General features: G+C 53.9%; 1 protein-coding gene across 1 annotated transcript in view; it reads left to right on the top strand.

Annotated features, from left to right (window-relative positions):
- NTNG2 (netrin G2) overlaps positions 1 to 21,887 on the top strand; it is an 82,677-nt gene that overhangs the window by 26,074 nt on the left and 34,716 nt on the right. Inside the window, 3 exon segments of the mRNA XM_017849890.1 lie at positions 7,101 to 7,392; positions 7,395 to 7,495; positions 7,497 to 7,762. Coding sequence (XP_017705379.1) covers positions 7,101 to 7,392; positions 7,395 to 7,495; positions 7,497 to 7,762 — 659 coding nt within the window.

Below are 21,887 nucleotides of genomic sequence, written 5' to 3'. Positions count from 1 at the left end.
GATTTCATCCCAGCGCAGGCTTGGGTGCAAGGCCAGCTGCATGACGTTGTCTGTTCTTCTTCGTGAGACTTGGTGACCATTCCAGTGACCGCCCCTCCATGGGCTCCTTCGTCAGGGGCCCGGAGGTTCACATGGCTGGGCTTCCCACGGCCGCATTTACCTCCGTTCTTGCTAACGGTTCACTTTCCCATTTAATTATGTTTTTTGCCTGCAGCTTGCCTATGATGTTTACAACCTGGCCTCTGACTTTGACTGTACCCTTTGCACAGAAAATAACATAAAAGGAAAAGCATTTAAGCTCCCATCACAAGGCTTGAAAAGCATGGCATGAAATGGTTTCTCCATAGAATATTTCATGCCAGGAGCTCAGGCTTGGCGTCTGTGTAGGAGGCTCCCCGTCACCCAGTTCTCTGGTGCTATGGGCCTGGCTGACTGCCTTCCCTTCACTCTGCCCACCCTCCTTTGACTTCTAGCCACACTGCCTGACTTTTCCGGTGACTTGCCTGTGTGTGTCCAGAGAGACAGGACAGCTGTAGACATGACAGGCTTGGTTTCCCCAAGATTCCTCAAGGTTGGGTCCCGTGGAATCCAGGGGATGGGTAAGTGATATGCGGCCATGGGTACTTACTGTCTTATCTGAGACATGGAGCTGACTGGAGCACCTACCTCCCTGGGGGTTGCTGAGAGGGTGCAGGGAGGAGCGGCTGTGAAGTGCCCAACCCAGCCCAGGCACAGGGCTGGCACTCAGCGAATGTTATGATCATCACACTCTTCTGAGTCAGCAGTTCCTGGGACGGTCCATGCCATGAAGTTCCCGAATTTCTCATGCACAAGCCTGGTGGTCTCAGCCTCACCTCTTCCTCCTGTGGAAGGTTGCTGGGAGTGGAGTGTCCCTGAGTTAATACAAAGCTGCTGTTCAAAATAATTGCTCCCGTTTGGAGACATTTCCCAGGGATTCTAGATAGTGTGAGACACAGACCATCTCACATAACATTCGGTGAGAAAACAGAGAGTCAGAGAAGTCAAGTGACTTCGTCAAGGTCACACAGCCTGAAAGGAGAGAGCTGAGAGGGAACTCAGGGCTTTCAGACCCCAGGGCCCAAAACTGTATGGAAAAGGGGTATGTTACTGCATCTTTCTAGAGAAAATCCCAAGGCTGTTTTTAAAAATCAGGGGTATGGTTTTTTTGTTGTTTTAATTTTCATGAAATATTTAAAGAAGTAGCTACTACTTTTAATGCTATCACAGGGCGGCTTTGGAGCCATCCTGAAAGGCTAGAGGTGTGCCTAACAGTCTTTCCCTGTATTAGGCCACTTTGTTCTGACTGCTGTTTTTGTGATTAGTTGATCTGCTGTCCTGGAGATGGGTGGAAACGCACAGACCTGGAGGAGGCTGGCAAACCTTCACCCCTGCTCGGAGGAGACACTCCCAGTCTCAGCCCTACCCCCACGACATTATCAGCTCTCAGATGCTAACTGGGGACTGGAGTAGGGGGGACTGGGGTAAACTAGGCTTCTAATACCCCAGTGGGTCCTCAGAATTCCCCCAGTGAAGAATAGAAGATCCAAGCGCAGTGGCTCACACCTGTAATCCCAGCACTTTGGGAGGCCGAGGCAGGCGGATCACCTGAGGTCAGGAGTTCGAGACCAGCCTGGCCAACATAGTGAAACCCTGTCTCTACTAAAAATACAAAAATTAGCAGGGCGTGGTGGTGCGCACCTGTAGTCCCAGCACCTGGGAGGCTGAGACAGGAGTATCGCTTAAACCCAGGAGGCGGAGGTTGCAGTGAGCTGAGATTGCACCACTGCATTCCAGCCTGGGCCACAGAGCAAGATTCTGTCTCAGAAAACAAAACAAAACAAAAAGAATAGAAGGAAACTAAGAGGAAGCAATACTGTGTTTGCAGAGGAAAGGAAGGTCAGGTCAGCGCCAACAGTGCCTTTGCTGGGATGCTCCACACTCCTGACCAGCTCAGTGGAATTCTGAGATCTTGGGGAGAGAAATCAGAGAGGGAAAAGGAGAGAGACAGAAAGAGAAAGAGGGAGAGAGAGAATTGTGCTGGCCGCGGCTCGGGATTTATTTATTGTACTTGCTGTTGACTGAGCCCGCACCGCAGCAGGCGAGGGGCCTGTAAACACACAGGCTGATTCATTAGTTTCTGACCATCTGCTTCCCGGGCCGGGGCGGGGGCCAGAGGGCCCTGTAGGTTGGAGCAGCCAGCATGGAGCCCCCATCTCCAGCCAGAACCAGCTGTGTCAGTCTTCCCAGTGACAGGCCAGGCGCAACTGGGGGCTTTGAGGGATACCCTGTCCCCACCTCAATGCCTCCACCCCATAGAACCCGTCAGGGGCCTGGGCAGGGTAGGGCTAAGTAAGGCAGGAAGATGAAGAGAGACCAGGGAAAAGGTGAAGTGTGGGTGGCTCAGTAGTTGGGGTTGACAGGAATACTTTCAGCACTCAATAGGAAATATGTCAATATCGCTGTCATTTGATTAATAGCTAATTAATATGATAATAACAATAAGTATAATTGAGTGAGTGGTTACTGAGGTCCAGGCCCAATATGGAGGCCTCACTACACTGTCCCCAATAAGCACATTAACAACTCTACGATGGATGATGAGAGAACTGGGTTTAAAGATTGATTCAAGGCTGGGCGCAGTGGCTCACGCCTGTAATCCCAGCACTTTGAGAGGCCGATGCGGGCGGATCACAAGATCAGGAGATCAAGACCACAGTGAAACCCCATCTCTATTAAAAACACAAAAAATTAGCCGGGCGCGGTAGTGGGCGCCTGTAGTCCCAGATACTCAGGAGGCTGAGGCAGGGGAATGGCGTGAACCCGGGAGGCAAAGCTTGCAGTGAGCCGAGATCGCGCCACTGCACTCCAGACTGGGGGACACAGTGAGACTCTGTCTCAAAAAAAAAAAAAAAAAAAAAAATTGATTCAAGTCAGGAGGGTCTCCTGGAGGAGGCACATGTGGGAGGGCTCTGAAAACCAGGAGGACAGAGAGTGGCGAAAGGAGCACAAGCTCCGAGGTGGGAGAGGACGAAGTGGCCTGGGAAATGGCACAGCTTCAGTGCTGGGTTGATAAGAGCTTTCTGGGGAGGTGAGGCAGTGTGACGCCACTTGGTGCCAGCGTACTAAGAAACCAGGCTGGTGGGGGAGACCCCAGAGAGAGCCTCTGGGGAAATCATCAAAAACTCCCGATTCATCTCTACCCCTCTGAGCCATTCCTCCCGGCCTGTTCCCTCTTTGCTCACCTGGGATGAGGCTTGTCTTAGCTCCAGCCACCATAACAAAGTACCACACGAGACCCAGGTGGCTTAAACAACAAAAATGTCTTTCCTTGTTCTGGAGGCTGAAAGTCCAAGATGAAGTTGTTGGCAGGTTTGGTTTCTGCAGAGGCCTCTCTCCCTGGCTTGGAGCCGGCCACTGTCTCACTGTGCCTTCTAAAGGCCTTTTCTCCGTGCACATGGGCCCTAGCGTCTCATCAGGCAGCCAAACTTCTTCTGAGACCACCAGTCAGATTAGACGAGGGTCACCCTGAGGGTCCCATTTAACCTCAATCACCTCTTGAAAGATAATCTGTCTCCAAATACAGTCCCATTCTCAGGTACTAGGGTTAGGGCTTCAACACAGAAACCTTGGGGGAATACCATTCAGCCCCTAGGAGGTCCCCAGGGGCAACAGAAGAAGCTCTAGGACTTCGGGAAGGGGGTGATGGCTGGGCTGGGAGAAGAGGGGCATGTACCTCAGTGCCAGAGCCCAGGTGCAAGCTCTTGGAGCGCCTGCCCACCACTCCTCCTCCCGACTGGCACAGACAGAGTCCATTCTGCGTCCAGGCTCAGAGCGCCCTTCCCAGCTGCCAGCTCCCTCACAGGTCAAGCCTACCTCCTCCAGCCCAGCACCTGCTACCCGCTCAGGCCTTTGGGCCATCCCCACGGCCTCTCAGCCCCTCACCATTCCAGGCAACAGCACAAGACAGGGCAGTGTCTTGCCCAGAGTCACCTGGCCAGTGAGTGAGGAAGCTGGGAACCACCCTCCCCTGCCCCCGCCATGTCCCTCTGCTGTCCTGGCTCGGTGGGCTTGCCAGTGGTGTGGATATCTCTGATGGTAACAGCAGACTCCTCCTCAGAGGTGCCATCCGCTCTCCAGAAGGCTGGGGCCAGTCCTGCCCTGGCCCTGGCCTCAGTCTCCCCATCTGCTTAAGGAGGTACTGGACTTCATGGTGAGCTCCTGCCACTCTGAGGTTGCATGGGGGCCTGAGGACAGAGCTATTTTGGTCAAAGAGGGATTTGTGGAACCTGCCTCAATGAACTGAGGGTCAGCCCTGCCACCGAGGAGCCCCAGGCAGCCGGGGTACCTGTCCTCCACCCTACAGGATGGAAGCCCACAGGCTGAGGCTGCTGCAGTGGCACCTGGTGGGGGCCGCAGGGGTGTGGCTCAGTCCCTCAGAGGGTGGTGGGCCCTACTTCCCCCAAGGGGGCCAAACAGCTCATTTGAGAGTGAGAAGTTTTAACTTAGATCCAAGCCATTTTGTCTTTGAGCAAACCAGATGCCTGAAATATTCATCAAAAAGGGCCGCAAGTGGTCTGGAGCACTGTGTGGCTGTTAGTGACAGTGTTCGATTATTTGTTTGTTTAATTAATTAATAGACTTAATATTTTAAAGCAGTTTTAGATTTACAGAAAATTGAGCAGATAGTACAGAAGGTACCTAAAACCCCATGCCGCCCTCCCCCACCCACCATCTTTCCCCGCCTATTATCAACATCTTGCATTAGTGGGGGATATTTGGGGTTTTGGGGGGTTTCTTTAGAAACAGGGTCTCTCTCTGTCATCCAGGCTACAGTGCAGTGGTGCTGCATAGCTCACTGCAGCGTCAAACTCCTGGACTCAAGCAAGCCTCCAGCCCCAGCCTCCCAAGTAGCTAGGACCACAGGTGTGCACCACTATGCCCAGCTAATTTTTACATTGTTTATGTAGATACAGGGTCTTGCTGTGTAGTCCAGGTTGATCTTGAACTCCTGGCCTCCAGTGATCCTCCCAGTTCTGCCCCCTGAGTTGCTGGGACTAGAGGCGTGTGCCACCACTCCACACCCAGTTTATTTTTTATTGTTTGTAGAGACAGGGTCTCTCTGTGTTGCCTGGGCTGGTCTCAAACTCCTGGGCTCAAGTGACCCTCCGGCCTCGGCCTCCCAGAGTGTTGGGATTCCAGGCATGAGCCACCATATGAGTCATGTCTGATGAGCCATTGTTGATACATTATTATTAACTAAAGTCCATAGTTTACATGAGAGTTCACTCACTGTGTTGTACAGGTCTATGGGGTTTGTTTGTTTGTTTGTTTGTTTTTGATACAGGCTGTTGCCCAGGCTGGAGTGCAATGGCACGATCTTGGCTGACTGCAACCTCCGCCTCCCGGGTGCAAGTGATTCTCCTGCCTCAGTCTCCCGAGTAACTGGGATTACAGGCATGTGCCACCACGCCCGGGTAATTTTTTTGTATTTTTGGTAGAGACGGGGTTTCTCCATGTTGGTCAGGTTGGTCTCAAACCCCTGACCTCAGGTGATCTGCCCGCCTCAGCCTCCCAAAGTGCTGGGATTACAGGTGTGAGCCACCGCGTCCGGCCCGGGTCTACGGGTTTTGACTCATGCATAATGGCATGCATCCACCACTACAGTATTATACGGCATAGCCTCACTGTCCTAAAAATGCCCTGTGTTCGGCCTAGTCATCCCTGGGACCCTGGGAACCACTACGTTAGTGACATTTTCAGGTCTCTCTGGACTGTTTCCATCAATGACACTTCTCACACCAAATGCATGGGTTTTCCACACCACCAACCTATTCTTTAGCTCTCTGGACACCAACTGGGTGTCTGATGATTCCGTTCAATTCTGACACTGCCCAGAGCTGGCATCAGAACACTCAGGTGAAGGGCTCAGTCCCATCACACTGCCCCCACCTCTGAGGTAATTGCAAGTTCCGGCCTCCCATACCTGCCCGATTGGCTGCAAATCGGGGGTTCCCATGACTCCTCCCTCAGGTTTGATAGTTTGCTAGAATAGCTCACGGTACTCAGAAAGGCATTTTCCCTACGTTCACCCATTTATCAAATTCAGGGACAGTCAGATAGAAGAGACTCAGAGTAAGGGATCAGGGAGGGACCCAGAGCTTCCAGTCCCTCTTTGAGCACCTCAATATGTTTACCAATCCTAAGGGTACAGGTAAAAAGGCTCAGGGGCCAGGCGCAGTGGCTCACATCTGTAATCCCAGCATGGGAGGGCAAGCCGGGTGGATCACCTGAGGTCAGAGTTCGAGACTAGCCTGGCCAACATGGCGAAACCCCGTCTCTACTAAAAATGCAAAAATTAGCTGACCAGGGTGGTGCATGCCTGTAATCCCAGCTACTTAGGAGGTTGAGGCAGAAGAATTGCTGGAACCTGGGAGGTGGAGGTTGCAGTGCGCCAAGATCGCCCCACTGCACTCCATCCTGGGCAACAAAGCACGACTCCATCTCAATAAAAAGAAAAATTAAATTAAAAAATAAAAGGCTCATGAAGGTGACTCAGCTAAGGAGATGTCTAGAGAGTCGAGAACGTGAATGGGAATTTTTGAGGCAGACAGCGAGTGGAAGGGCACGTGAAGGAGAGAGAATGCCATCTGCAAAGGCTCAGAGGTACAACCAGGCAGGGGCAGGAGGACAGATGTCCTGGGGAGGCTGAGGCACAGGGTCACCAGGTGTGGGAGGGCAGGTTGGGGTCAGTATATTACAGAGTCAGGACTGTGTATTCCAGGCAATGGGGAGCCATGGAAGGCTTCAGAGCAGGGGACTAACACCCAGCCTTCTTGGTTGTCTGTATTTAGAGCAGGAACAAGTGTGCATTTTCTTGGGAAGCCATGGGATTGCACACCTCTGCACGCATTGAGGAAATGGGCACAAATCCCCCAGCTATGTCTGGGCACCGGAGCACAGGCCCTGTAGCCACAGAGCAGGCGTCTGGGCTTGCAAGCAGGGGCCAGGCTGGGCAGGGGCTTCCCAGGCCGTCCTGAGTATCCAGCACCCACCCTTCCCTTCTCCTCTCCCCGCTGCAGGAGAATCCCTACCTGTGCAGCAACGAGTGTGACGCCTCCAACCCGGACCTGGCCCACCCGCCTAGGCTCATGTTCGACAAGGAGGAGGAGGGCCTGGCCACCTACTGGCAGAGCATCACCTGGAGCCGCTACCCCAGCCCGCTGGAAGCCAACATCACCCTTTCGTGGAACAAGACCGTGGAGCTGACCGATGACGTAGTGATGACCTTCGAGTACGGCCGGCCCACGGTCATGGTCCTGGAGAAGTCCCTGGACAACGGGCGCACGTGGCAGCCCTACCAGTTCTACGCCGAGGGAGCATGGAGGCCTTCGGCATGTCCGCCCGCCGGCCCCGGCATGTCGTCCTCGCGCACGCGTCCCACTGCGTGCTCTGCTACCGTAGGAGTACTCGGCGCGGAGTACTCGCGCTGGGCGGGCTCCAAGAAGGAGAAGCACGTGCGCTTCGAGGTGCGGGACCGCTTCGCCATCTTTGCCGGCCCCGATCTGCGCAACATGGACAACCTCTACACGCGGCTGGAGAGCGCCAAGGGCCTCAAGGAGTTCTTCACCCTCACTGACCTGCGCATGCGGTTGCTGCGCCCGGCGCTGGGCGGCACCTACGTGCAGCGGGAGAACCTCTACAAGTACTTCTATGCCATCTCCAACATCGAGGTCATTGGCAGGTAAGGCCGGGGGAAGCCCTGGATGTCACCTGCAACCTGGGATTTTATCTGTCACCTGGGATGTTATCGGATACCTGGGATGTTACCTGGTATGTGAAACATGACCGGGTTCTTGGGATGTTACCTGGTACCTGGGACATAAGCTGGTTCTTGAGATGTTACTTGATTTCCAGGAGGTTACCTAGCACCTGGGACATTATCTGGTTCCCAGGACATTACCTGATATTACATCATAGTGGCTGTCTAGGATGGCTGGGACTGCACAGACCCAATGCCTGAGCTTTTCCATGGAAGGAGGTGCATGTGTTGGAGGAAGGAAGTACATGTGTTGGAGGAAGGAAGTACATGTGTTGGAGGAAGGAAGTACATGTGTTGGAGGAAGGAAGGAAGTACATGTGTTGGAGGAAGGAAGTACATGTGTTGGAGGTGTGGAGGGCAGGAGTGGAGTCTGTCTGGACAGGGCTGGGCTAACTCCTGGTGCTGACTGTGAGAAGTGCTCTGAGGCTGTCCACTGACTCAGTGAATGGGCTCGCACATTCAGGGGTTTCCGAGACCACCCTCAGGCTCCATGATTCACTAGAAAATCTCACAGAACTCAGCAAAGCTGCTGTATTCACAGTTATGATTTATTACAATGAAGGATACAGATTAAAATCAGCAACAGGAAAAGGTGCACAGGTCTGGGTCCAGGAGATACCAGGTGCAAGCTTCTCATTGTCCCCTCCCAGTGGGCTTGTGCAGGCAGCACTTGATTCTCCTGGCAGTGACATGGGACAACGCTTGTGAGCTACCGCCAGGCAGGGATGCTTACCGAAGCCTCAGTGTGGAGTTTTTATTGGGAGTTGATGGTAGAGGCATTGCTGATGATATGGCTGGTCTTTGGCTCCAATCCCTGCAGAGGTTGAGCTGATACTACATGGCCCAAGGCCCCCCAATAAATCTCATCAGCATAGGCTTTCTGATGTGTGCCAAGACCCGCAGGCAAACATGGACACTCTTTCTAGACAGGATACTCCAAGGGCTTATGGAATAGGGGTCACCTCGCAGAAGCCAGGCCAGAGTCAGACCTTTCTTTGGAATGTGCAGGGTGTGGACAACCCAGACCTACTGAGGCAGCTCTTTCTTGCCCAGCTCTGGAGAGGAATGTGTTTTGAGGAAACTTTAAGGAAGGCAAAAGACTGTCATAGGAGAAGAAAGCAGCCTTTACCTCCCAAAAACTGTTTAGATTGTGGATGAATACATGGTTCTGTGCTGTCCTAAGTCATTGATACTTTTGGCAGATAATATGCCAGTCTGTGGGGGCAATGCCGTCTTCCCTGGGCCATCTGTAGAATGGGGATGGTAACAAGCATACTTCTCTTGCTGGATTATGGTGAGGGTTAAATGAGTTAAAGTTGATGAAGTACTCAGAACAGTGCCTGGCACATAATATGTGCTAAAAAAAAAAAAAAAAAAGTGTTTAATAAAAAAAATTGGACAAAGTAATGCAGTGAGAGGGCTGGGGTGGGCTGAGGGAGGAGAGACTTGAGACCCAAGGGTGCTGGGGCAGTCCGGGCCAGGAGCCTGGCTTAGACAGGTGCAGGCAGGGGCTGCACCTGGGGAGCCCAGCTGGGATGATCACTCACTGTGGGCATCTCTCCACTGCAGGCTCTCAATGCCCACCCAAATCTATAATTCCTGACAAGTGGAAAAAGTGATTTGCCATATGGCATGTAGAGCATAATCCTGTTTTTGTAAAATATATGATACACCTTGTGTATCATTTCTGCGTCTTGAACACACATTGGCTGTAAGTGTATACAAGACCGGGACAAACATCATGGGCTGGGGAGAAAGGCTGGAAGCCCATTTGCCAGCCATGTGCTGTGGTGATGCCTGCGTGGTGAGGCTGGACAGGCCACTGTGGTGCTACTGTTTCCAGCTTGTGTTTGCATTTTGTTTCACTTTGACAGTGTGTGTGGATTCCAGGTAGGCAAAGGCAAAGGCAGGTTGTTCACGAAGCCGGAGTCAGCTTCAAGCCTGGCAGATGGGAGTGAAGCAGGTGCAGACAGGGGCCCGTGGTTCTGATACCCGTGATCTCTAACCCACCTCAATGGGGACAGGATATTCAAAATCAGGAATGTTCTGGAAAACACCCCATATACAGGCACTGTGGTGGAAGCTGGTATCCAGACTTTCAGCCTCTGGGTATCTCTGTGACCTCTGCCCTTGGAATGCCATTGTCTGGTAACATGTTACCAGACACCCGCCAATCCCCGAGCTTAGCAGCTCAGGGCTGGGAACCAGCTCCCCAGGCCCTGCAGGCTCCTGGCTTGTCTTCTGACCTTGGGCTGCTCAGGGAAACCCTCATCTTCAGGCAACTGTTCAAGGACCCTGCCTTACATTTCATAAGGTGGCTCATGTGGGGCCCTCATGTCTGGGCCAGCTGTAGGGTCCAGAATAGGCCTGTGATGGTCAGGGTCTGGTGGTGCCACTTCAACCCCAGCAGAATGACCTAGGGTTCAAACCCTGCCTCTCTGCACCCTGTCTCGATTTCCCATCTGTGACAAGAGAACTGAGGCTGCCTGGAGCCCATGTCTCCCTGGAGGTGGTTCCCCTTGGCACCCAGCCTCTGCGGGCGGCAGGGAGGAGCCGAGGTGGTGGCGAGAGTGTGCAATCAATTCAGAGAGAGAGTAAACACTCTTCAGGCGGCAGCTTGGCTTGTCGTTGAATTGGGTCGGGTGAGACGGTTCAAGGAAGGGCTGAGGCTACCTCCCCTTTTACCTCTTCATTTCCCCTGGGAAAGTCCAGCCATGCTGAGAAGCCAGAGACACAGGACCCGTGGCAAAGGGGGATGTGGGACCTGAAGTTCCTGAGTGGGCACCAGGGACCCCTGGGGGTTCCCAGGGTCTGGGATTTCACACTGAACCTGTTCTGGGGATTCCTTCAGAATTTCATGACCGCCATGTTGCCCAGTGGCTCCGCTGCGGTCCGCTAACAGGAACAGCAAATGTTTATCCAGCATTTGCTACGGGCTCATTTGCTATTGAGTGCTGTTATTAACGGCTTCATGTGTATTTTCTTGTTTAATCAATAGTCATTTAATTTCCCAATGGTTATTGAATGGTTCAGATCCCACAAGCCAAGGACACAGCACTGAGCAAACTGGACCTGATCCCCACACCCTGGAGCTCTCCCTGCGGGGGCAGTGCTCCCCCAGCTTCATGTTTTCAGATGAGGAGGCTGAGGCCTGTGAGGTCAGGGAATAGAAGGAGATTGCACAGCGCCACTACATGGCAGACAGCTAACATCCAGACACAAGCGTGTCCGGGCTCAAGATGGACTCAGCCACCGAGCGGTCCCTAGCCCTGGCCTGGTGGCTGCCTCATTTCTGGTCCCAGCCCTGACTTGAGCCCACCTGGAGCTCAGATAGCCTGTATGATGGGGCCATCCCACAGGACTCCCCTCTGAATTGAAGGTTCTTTGATGGATGATGGCTCCCTGCTCTGCCACTCAAGTCAGCGATTTCCAGCTCCAAGGAGGGACCCCAATGGCAGGCAACGGTGTAGGCAGGAGGGGGAGGACAGAAGCACCTGGCTGCGGAGGAGGAGCTGGAGCAGCTGCAGCCAGCCCAGGGTCCTGGGAAGGAGGGACTGGTACAAATGGTGAGGGGGACAAGAGGTGGGGACAGACTGAGCTCCAGCCCCACCACAGGGGGCAGGTGGGGTGCCAGTGGCTCTGAGAGAAGCACAAGCACCCGCAAGTCCCAGCCACACCCCCTCCCTGCCTCCCGCGAAGCCTGCTCCACGTGCCCGTTCCTGGAAGGCAGGCAGGGGGCGGGAGCTATTTTCTCCTTCCACACAAGGGGAAACTCAGGTGCGGAGCTTGGAGAGTGGTTGGCTTCAGACTGTGCAGCAAATCTGGGGCAGAATCTGGATTTGAGGAGGAATGAGATCATCCCTTCATGGTGCTTGGAGCGGGAGGGGCCTCTGCTCCCACCCTCCACACAACCATTAAGAGAAGCGGGGCCCAAACCTGACCCAGCATCTCACAGGAGAGCCGTTTAAGACAGGGTTCCCCAGCCCCACCACTGAGAGCTTTCGGACTGGGAGGCTTCGGGTGAGGTCCAGAAGTCTGTGTCTTTGCAAAGCTCCTCAAGTGAGCTGGAGAGGTGGAAGCTGCTGCCTCCATGGAGATGGATGACCATAACCTGTTGGAACCTCAGTTTTCTCATCTGCAAAATGGAGAAATAGTAATGTCGTCAGCTGCTGGTTGTGAGGAGTCAATGAAATGCTATATTCAAAGAGCTTATCCCAGTGTCTCATTCCTCTGGTTAGACGGTGGGAGAGGGAAGGCGAGGAGGCTTAGGATCAGGGCTGCCTAGATATGGGGCCATTCCTGCACCCAACCCAGGTACTAGAAGGAGTGTGGAAGTATGCCTCTGGGTTCACAGGGGTTGCAGTCCCAAATGTCTGCAGAGGCTGGGAACATAGCTTCTGTGGAAGCCAGGCATGGTGGTGTGCACCTGTAGTCCTAGCTACTTGGGAGGCTGAGGCAGAAGGATTACTTGAGCCTGGGAGGTTGAGGCTGCAGTGATCTATGATGGTGCCACAGCACTGCAGCCTGGGTGACAGAAAGAGATCCTGTCTCTAAAAAACTAAAAATAATAAATAAATTCAAAAGAATAATAAAAATAATGAGAAGAAGATAATGTATATGGGTACCTATGGTACCATCAGAAGTGATAGGGAAGGGTGTGGCCTGGGGAGAAATGGAGACAGCAGGCCCCTCACAAGACAGCAGACCAAACATTCCAGATCTTCTGCAGTAACAAAGGAAGGTGCACAGCAGTATCTATATAAAGTCTCCTGCTTTCAAAAATATTGGCACCTACTTCAAAAAGTTGTTTAAACTCTGTGCAGGGAAAACAAAATACACCTGCAGCCCAGGGCAGCTCACTAGCTGCCAGGGGGCACTCCTGCTCTGAAATGCTCAGTGTCCTCCTGCAGGTGTGGTAGCAGCCGCATTCGATGAGCCCGAGGCAGGGCCAACACACTAGAGCCAGGGCAGGGGCAAAACAGCAAAACAGCCCAGCCAGCCCTGTGCACTCCAGACCTGGGAGTCGGAAGGAAGGGAGCATCATTCCATGCAAGTTCCTCTGCCCAGAAAACCCTTGGAAGCTCCAGGGAGGCAGCCCAGCAGGTCCTTTGCCAGCAGGAACAGGAAAGGAGGAATGAGTTCTCCATTCCTGGAGGTATTCAAGCCCAGAGGGTGGTGTTTGTGGGAGATGATGAAGGGAGGTCCTTTGCACCAAATTAAGGTCTTGTGTGCCCATTCTGCTCAACAGGAATAAATGTGGATTAAGGGAACAGGAAAGGCAGGTACCATTTATTGGTTACGTGCCAGGCATTGCATCCTCACCCCCTTTCTGCCCAGGAGGAGGTTGAAGTCCTTGAGCGAGAGGAAACCCGTGAGATCCCAGAGGCCGAGCTGGGCCCGGATGGGCAGATCTGAGCTCTGGAGTGGCCAAGCCCAGCTCCTGCAGACCCAGCTCCCCCAGACCCTGTGGGGGTCTAGCTGCTCTATGTCCCTGGGCCTCCCCCAACCTGGTTTTCCCCCCATTGACCCCCTCCCCTCTTTCTTGCCTTCTTGATTTCTTTCATAAACGTCCTGTCCCTATTGATCGCCCTGTAACCGGAGATGGACGGACACTGGACGAGAATAGAAACAGCAGAGGGAAGAAAACCGTGGAGGGTGGGCAGGTGGGTGTGGGGAGGGGAGTGCAGAGACAGGCGATTTCAGTCACCCTATTCCTGTACCCACCCTCCCTGCATCTCTTTCTCAGCTGCTCTACAGGAAAAACAGGGGCAAGAAGGGAATTCTGTGATGTTGTTCTGCCTGTGCTGACTCCTTGAAACTCTAGGAAGGCAGAGCCTCCTTCCTCAGCAATACTAACTGTCATTCACCAAGAATTCCCATAGCCCAGGTAGCATCCCGAGTCCTTTATGTGCATTTCCTCATTAAGTCCTATCCTGTGAGGATCATTGCCCCCATGACATAGATGAGGAAACTGAGGCCAGAAGGTTGAGATATAGATGGAAAGGCTGGGGTGTGGTGGCTGGTGCCTGTAATCCTAGCATTTTCAGAGGCTGAGGCAGGAGGATCACTTGAGTCCAGGAGTTCAAGACCAGCCTGGGCAATATAGTGAGACCCCCCCCCCATCTCAATGAAAACAAAATAGATGGAGGTACCCATGAGGATGGCTGTTATTGGACAAGCAAAAAATGACAAGTGTCAGCAAGGATGTGGAAAAATCAGAACCTTCATGCATTGCTGGTGGGAACAAAAACGGTGCAGCCACAGTGGAGAACAGTATGGTGGCTCCTGAACAAGTTAAATATAGATTTAGCAATTCCGCTCCTAGGTATAGACCCAACAGAATTGAAAGAAGGGACTTGAACAGGTACTTGTACACCCATGTTTATAGCAGCTTTATTCTGAGTAGCCAAAAGGTAGAAACAACACAACTGTTCATCAACAAATGGAGACACGAAATGTGGCCCATCCGTACAATGGAATATGATTCAGCCTTAAAAAGGAGGGAGAACCTGACACACGCTGCAACACAGATGAACACTGAGGACATGATGCTAAGTGAAATAAGCCAGACACAAAAGGACAAATACCATATGATTCTGCTTACCCGACGTCCCTAGAGTCATCAAATTCATAGAGACAGAAAGTAGAATGATGGCTGCCAGGGGCTGGGGGAAGGTGGAATGGGGGTTAGTATTTAATGGAGACAGCTTCAGTTTGGGATGATTTAAAGTTCTGGAGAGGGATGGTGACAGAGCTTGCACAGCGCTGTGGATGTACTAATGCTACCAGACCGTACACTTAACAATGGCAAGGTGACTGGGTGCGGTGGCTCATGCCTGTAATCTCAGCACTTTGGGAGGCCAAGGCGGGCGGATTACTTGAGGTCAGGAGTTCGAGATCAGCCTGGCCAACATGGCAAAACCCTGTCTCTACTAAAAATACAAAAATTAGCCAAGTGTGGTAGTGGGCGCCTGTGATCACAGACACTCGGGACACTGAGGCAGGAGAATCACTTGAACCAGGGAAGTGGAGGTTGCAGTGAGCTGAGATCGCACCACTGTACTCCAACCTGGGTGACAGAGAGAGACTCCATCTCAAAAGAAAAAAAATGGTAAGGTGATAAATATATACATACATTTTAGCACACTAAAAAATAAAGGAAATAGATGGGTGGGTGGTCTCCATGTCAGACTGTCCAGGTGCAAATTCTGGATTAGGTGTGACGCTGGGCAAGTTGCCTAACCTGTCTTTGCCTCCTTCCCACCTCCACAAAATGGAGACAACCACCCTGGGGTTTAAGTGAGACCATCCAGGGAGAGAAGCCATGGCTGTTGGGGTTGCACAGAAAGAACAGCAGATCACAGAGGGCCTGGAGATTCTTCTGCTGGGGCCTATGGGCTCTTAGGAGGGCAAAGGGTGGGCCTCAATGATCCATGGACTCCCTGAAATATATGCTAAGTGTCGTGTGTGTGCAGTCAGTTGGTGAGAGCCCCTAGTTTTTGTTCCATTCTCAAAGGGAGCCCATGATCCCTAAATATTTGGAGAGTCCCTGGAAAGGCAGCTTTGTGTTGTGCTTTTCATTTTTTTAAACCCAACTCTTGGCTGGGCACTGTGGCTCACGCCTATAATCCAACCTTTGGGAGGGCCCGAGAGTGAGCGGTCACTGAGTGTCAGGGTTCAGACCAAGCACCTGACTCAACATGGTGAAACCTGCTCTCTACTAAGATACAAAAATTAGCCCGGGCGCAGGCTGGCTCAGCTGGCAATTCCCAGTACTTTGGGAGGCCCTGAGACGGGCGGATCATGAGGTCAGGAGATTCGGACCATCCTGGCTAACATGGTGACCCCATCTTCTACTAAAACAATACAAAAAAAACCTAGCGGGCGAGCGGTGTGGCGCGCGCCTGTAGTCCCAGCTGCTTGGGAGGCTGAGGCAGGAGGGAGAATGGCATAACCGGGAGGCGGAGCTTGCAGCAGCTGAGATCGGGCCACTGCACTCCAGCCAGCCAGGGCAACAGAGTGAGACTCCGTCTCAAAAAAAATAAATACAAAAATTAGCGGGGCGTGGTGGCGGGTGCCTGTAATCCCAGCTACTCTTTAGGCTGAGGCAGGAGAATCACTTGAACCCGGAAGGTGGAGGCTTCAGTGAGCTGAGATCGCGCCACTGTACTCCAGCCTGGGCGACAGAGTGAGACACCATCTCAAAAAATAAATAAATAAATAAAAATTAAAAAAATAAAATAAACCCAACTCTTTGGGGACACCCAGCTCTTTGGGGACAGACATTTTGTTAGGTGCAGTTCACATACCTTCAACTGCACCTCCCAGGCCCCCTGAACTACTGCTTCCCACCAAAAAGCCGGCATGCACGATTCAAGACCACGTTGGCCTCCACTGAGAAATGCCCGTGTTGGGAAGGCGCCAGACTGTGCTAAAGAGTTGGGGAGGTCCACTGCCAAGGCGGGTGGTTGGCCCCTGGGCCTGGGGTCTCCTCTGGTCTTTGGCTCTGCTCCACTGCTGGGTGGAGCAGAGAGGGCAGGAGCGGCATCTCAGGCTTGGCCAGGGTCACAGGAGGCTCGGGGAGCCCTGCAGGTGCTTGGGAGAGAGTCACGCACAGCAATGCTTTCCCAGCGGCACTGGGCAGAATCGGGGTTCCCTCTTCTCTTGCCTGAGAAGGCATTTCCTCTGCAAGCTTTCTTGCTATCATATTAATTCATTCAACATGTTTTTTCTCAGACCTTGCGGGGATGAATTAACACATATTTCTAATGGGCACTGCCTTGGTTTCTTGGAGCCTCCATAACAAAGTACCACAAACTGGGTGGAGGTCAGGAGTCTGAAATCAGGGTGCAGCTGGGCTCGCTGTGGACCCTGCAGGAGGGAACCTGTCCCACACCCTCCGCCCTCCACTCGCTCCTGGCGGGGCTGGCAGCCTCTGGCATTCCTGGGCTTGCAGCTGCATCACTCTAGTCTCTGCCTTGTCTTGCAGCTGTCCGCTCCCTGAGCGGCTGTCTCCCCGTGTCTCCTCCCACCGGGACATCAATCACATCCGATAAGGGCCCGCCCTCCTCCAGCATGACCTCAGCTTAGCTTATATCCTCATCACCTCCACAAAACCCCATTTCCATGTAAGGTCACATTCACAGGCAATGGGGGTCAGGATGTCAACATATCTTTTCGGGAGACATGATCTGGCCCACAGCAGGCACCTAAGACGTGCTGAACACAGCAGGGTGCCAGGGTCCAAGAGCATGGAGGGGCTGACGCTTCCATAGTGGGAGAGCAGGAATCCACAAACCCAGTACCCCCAAGTGCCCACAGGTGAGAAGGAACCCAGGGCAAGGCCAGGCACGGTGGCTCACACCTGTAACCCCAGCGCTTTGGGAGGCTGAGGCTGGCGGATTGCTTGAGTGCAGGAGTTCAAGACCAGCCTGGGCCACATGGTGAAACCCTGTCACTACAAAAAATACAACAATTAGCCAGGCACGGTGGTGTGCGCCTGTGGTCCCAGCTACTTGGGAGGCTGAGGTGGAGGATTGCTTGAGCCCAGGAGGTCAAGCCTGCAGTCAGTTATGACTGTGCTACTGCACTCCAGCCTGGGTGACAGAGCAAGACCCTATCTCAAAACCCAGGGCAATGTGGGCGTGGAGCTGGGAACCAACCTGAGACCTGGACCCGGGGTTTGGGGAAAGCAAAGAGAAACCCGAAGGGGGAACGGGGGCACAGCATTTGTGGCAGGGGACAGCAGGTGGGACAGGCGCGGTGCCTTCTAAGGACTCAATGTGATGCGGCTGTGGTGGGTGGGTAAGATTCCAAAGAAAAGCAGGCAGGGCCCGATCATGCCAGTCCTGCAGCCGCGGGAGGAAGTTGGTTTTGGTTGAAGTTTGGTGGGAGGGCTACAGGCAGGGGTGAGGTGTGATCTGATTTCTGGTGTTTGGAAATCTGAGTTGGGGGTGGTGGTGCTGGAGGCCAGCAGGAGACCGGGCAGGTCCTTCCAAGACCGACAGCAGCCTGGTGGGATTCTGGCGGGGACAGGGGCTGTGATGTGGGCCGCCTGGAGGTGGCCTTTGGTGGCAGTGTTGCTGAGTGGCTGGTGGGAGCAGGGGGCGGGAGGCATCCTGGGGGACTCCCAGGCGTCCGGCTTGGAGACACTGGGTGGATGGAGATGTTGCTTTGTCAAATGGGGACAGAGGTGAGGGAATTTTCTGGAGGGGAATTTTAAAATTTCTTAATTTTTTTATTTTATATTTCATATAGCAAAATGGACCTGTTGGGGGTACAGTTCTAGGGATTTTAGCACGTGGATAGCTTCATGTAACTGTCACCACAGCTTGGGTCCACAATAGCCTGTCTCTCCAAAAACTCCCTGTGCTACCCTCTGGAGCCCCCACGGTCCCGGTCCCAAAACCCCTGGAAGTCCCCAATCTGCTCCCCATCTTTTCTGAAAATCTCCTGTAAGTGGAGTCGTGCGGCAGGTGGCTTTTTCAAGGGGTCTCCTTTGTCCTCGACATGCCTCTGAGGCTCATGGCGTGGCCACCTGCGGTGGCTTAGGCTCCTCACTCCTGAGTAGGACTGTGCTGTGTGCGCGACACACCGCGGTCTGTTTACGCAGTCTCCGTGGAAGGACGTTTCGGTGGCTCCCAGTCTGGGGTGATTATGAATAGAGCTGCTATAAACATTCGTGGCAAGGTTTTTGGGTGAACATAAGTTTTCGCTTCTCTTGGGTAAGCACCCAGGTGTGGACGGCTGGGTCGTCTGGTGAGCGTGTTTAACTCCATAAGAAACTGCCAGGCCGTCTTCCAGCGCGGCTGTGCACTGGAGGAAGCCTGACTTCTATTTTGGACCTGTTGGTTGTGAGCGTTTTGGAGGCATCCGGAGCATTTGGGCCTTTTGAGTGTGAAGCGCAGGCGAGACTGGGCGCAGGGAGTCCTGAGCTCCGCGGTGCCGATGACGCCCGCCGTGGGGGCGTGCGAGACTTCCGAGAGGAGAGCCGGGGAGCCGGGCGGTCTGCAGCCCTGAGATCAGAGAGAGGGGGATCTGGCAGGGCGGTGCCCCAAAACCACGCGAGAGCCGTGCCTCCAGGGCAGCGGCCACCTGTGTCTTTGCTGCCGAGGGCCCAAGTGGAGGAGCCAGCGTGGGCCCGTGGACCTGGGAAGATGGAGGTCACAGCAGACGCACCCAGAGCAGAGCCCGGGATGAAGGCCGTCACGGGGTGGTTTCAGGGGTGAATGCCAACACTTTTAAAAGAGTGAATAAGGGGTAAAAAAGAGGGGGTGTAGGCAAGCTTTGAAAACATTTGGCTCGGAAGGGGAGCAGGGAGATGGGGTGTGAGCTGCTGGGGGAATGGGGAGGGGAGAGGGCTGTTTCTGAAAGGCGGGAGGCGCGGCAGCGTTGGCGTTGGGATGGGAAGAATCCACCAGGACTGAAGATAGCTGCGGGGAGGGCGGGAGGGACACTGGGGACAGGAGCCGAGGAAGTGATTGGGGTGGGTGGAGAGCTGACAGGACAGAGGGCCCACCAGCATGCGTAAGGAGGAAAGGCTGACTGATTTCATATTTAGGTCAGAAACCCTGCTTCTCACACCTTCTAGAGACTCCATGTCCATCCTGACAACCCAGGGTGGCCCACCCTGGTGGCTCACAGGAGTCCCTTTGTCCTGAGTAAAGAGTGGCACATCATGGTGCCAGCGAGCAGCCTGCCTGAGATTCCAGCTCTTTCCATTTGCTCTTTTCTGGCAAGTCTCTTCCATTTCTCCAGGCCTCAGTTTCCCCACCTGTAAAATGGGATCCTGCTGTTGTAAAGATTGTCTGAAACTTGTCGGCTCAAGTCCCAACACTCAGGAGGTGCCTGAGGAAGGGGAGCCATGGATCCCTCGAAGGAGTCGGTATTTTGTCACCTGAACACACAGCCCATGTTCCTCCGTCACTCACCTGGGGGCCGAGTGGAGCTCCTCAGCCTCATCTGCAGCTCTGTCCTCTGTCCCTTTATCAGTCAACAGTCATGCAGGAATGAGAAGCTCAACTCATAGTAGATACAGCCAAAGGGACTTCGGAGGAGAGTGCTGCCACCAACAGCGGACAGGGGACTGAGCCCCACCCAGTTCTGCGTGGGCCACTCCCGCTGGGTCTGTAGCCACGACACCTGGCAGGCTCCTGTCCCCCCACCCCAGCTCTGTGGCTTGCTGGGCCTCACCAGCTGCAATTGGGCAGGACAGACGGGGCTGGAGAGGGGAAGTTGGGTGGGGAGAGGACAGGCCACATCCAGGCTCATCCTCAGGCCTCGTTCTGCCCCTGGGCTGGGCTGCCTCCCTCCACATCTCAGCAGAGGGAGCGTGGGGGGGGTCATTGCAGAGGATCCCTGGCCCTTCATCCCATATGAAGCCTGTTTTAGACACACAGATGCTCCCTTAGATGTAGCCGCCAAGTCACACACACACGCAGGCATTCACTCATCTGTAACGTGCCCCTGACTCACACATAAACACACACCTGCCCCACCCACACTCGCGAATCCGCTTCCAGAAGCACCCAGTCATAGACACATCACACTCCACACGGCCGCCTTGCCCCCCTGCTCACAGACGCAGACCCACAGGATGAGCGGAGGCCTCCGCGGGGGCCCGGGGTTCACCGGAGGCCTTGGCTTGACTGCCCTGGGCTCAGGGCTTCTCTGTGCTTCTCCCCCATGTTGAGGCACCCACTTCATGCTTTGGTTCCTGGAGGCCTCTTTCCACTCTGTGAGGCAGAGCTTCTAACCATCCCTCCATCCCACTCTCAGCCTGAACTAGGTCCCAAGGTAGACCCCCGCATCAGCAGCCCTGCCCCCTAGAAGAGAGGTGCAGGCTGGCATCAGGTTTTGGTTTGGGGACATGACCTCCCTCCCTCCCTCCCTCCCTTCAGTCTTGCCCTTTCTGTAGTTTTTTGTCCCTAAACACAAACCCGGTCACTTCTCTGCACAGTATCTCTCGTGGTCTTCTACTGACCTAAGACTCAAGTCCATGCTCTGTGATCACAGACTCGCCCTCTCACCTCCTTCTGCAGCCTGGGCTCTGAGACTCCCAAGACCAGCCACCCCGAAGGTTGGGTCCCTCCGGCTGGCCTAGGGGCTAGTCCTTCTGCCTGGAACATGACCTGGCCTTCCTCAGCCTTCCTCGGCCTTCCTGTCTGGCAAACTCTTCACCCCTCAGGGCTTGGCTCAGAGACCACCTCTCTGGAGCTCCTGAAGGCTGGAGACCTGTGCAACCAGCCCCTCGGTCCCCTTCTCCAGCCTTGGCAGCTGGCGGCAATCCCACAGCCTTGCCATAGCTACCATAGCTATGCACGTACACGTCTGACACCCGCCCCCATAGGCTCTGAGCTCCAAGGGAGCAGGGATGGGGTCTGGCTTGTTCTCACCGTAGCACCAGCACCCAGAACCAGGTAGGCGTGCTGTATATGTGTGGAATTCATTCATTAATTCAGTCATTCATTCATTTATTTATTCATGAACAAATGAACTTACATGAACAAAGAAGTCTTACTATCTGGAGCTCTTTCCAGAGAAGAAAGAGATTGGAATATAGGCACTAGGAGGCAGAGAAGCAGGACCAGCTGGGCTTGCTAGCACCCACCCCTGTCGCCTCCCACCCTTCTACCATCACACCCTCCTTCTCCTGTTTTCCTTGTGTGAGTAATGGGCCTCTCTGGGCTACCACCTGGACCTGGTCCTTCCCTCAGGAGTGTTGGGCCTTCCTACAGGGGAAGACGCAACCTTGCTGAAGTCAGCTAGGCTGCTCAGGCTGGGGGTGCCTTCGCAGGCCCTGGCCATACCCACCGTGTTACCCCTAAGCCTCACACCCAAGCCCACCAGCACCCGCCCGTCAGCCTCTGTCTTGTATGCAAGGAAGCTGCCTCTGGCTTTGTAATGGGTAATAGGATTTATCAATAGACTGAGGAGGTGAGGTATGTTAAAGCACTTAATAGAAACGGGCTTCGCACAGAAGCCCAAATTTGATTTAGCCAATGAACTCAATTGCCGGCCTGATTGCGTTCCAGGAGGCACAGCAGCC

This window comes from Rhinopithecus bieti, unplaced genomic scaffold (assembly GCF_001698545.2).
Source record: "Rhinopithecus bieti isolate Rb0 unplaced genomic scaffold, ASM169854v2 scaffold_31823, whole genome shotgun sequence".
Classification (NCBI taxonomy): domain Eukaryota; kingdom Metazoa; phylum Chordata; class Mammalia; order Primates; family Cercopithecidae; genus Rhinopithecus; species Rhinopithecus bieti.
Note: the sequence above shows the minus strand (reverse complement) of the source record. Positions and strands in the feature narration are given on the sequence as shown.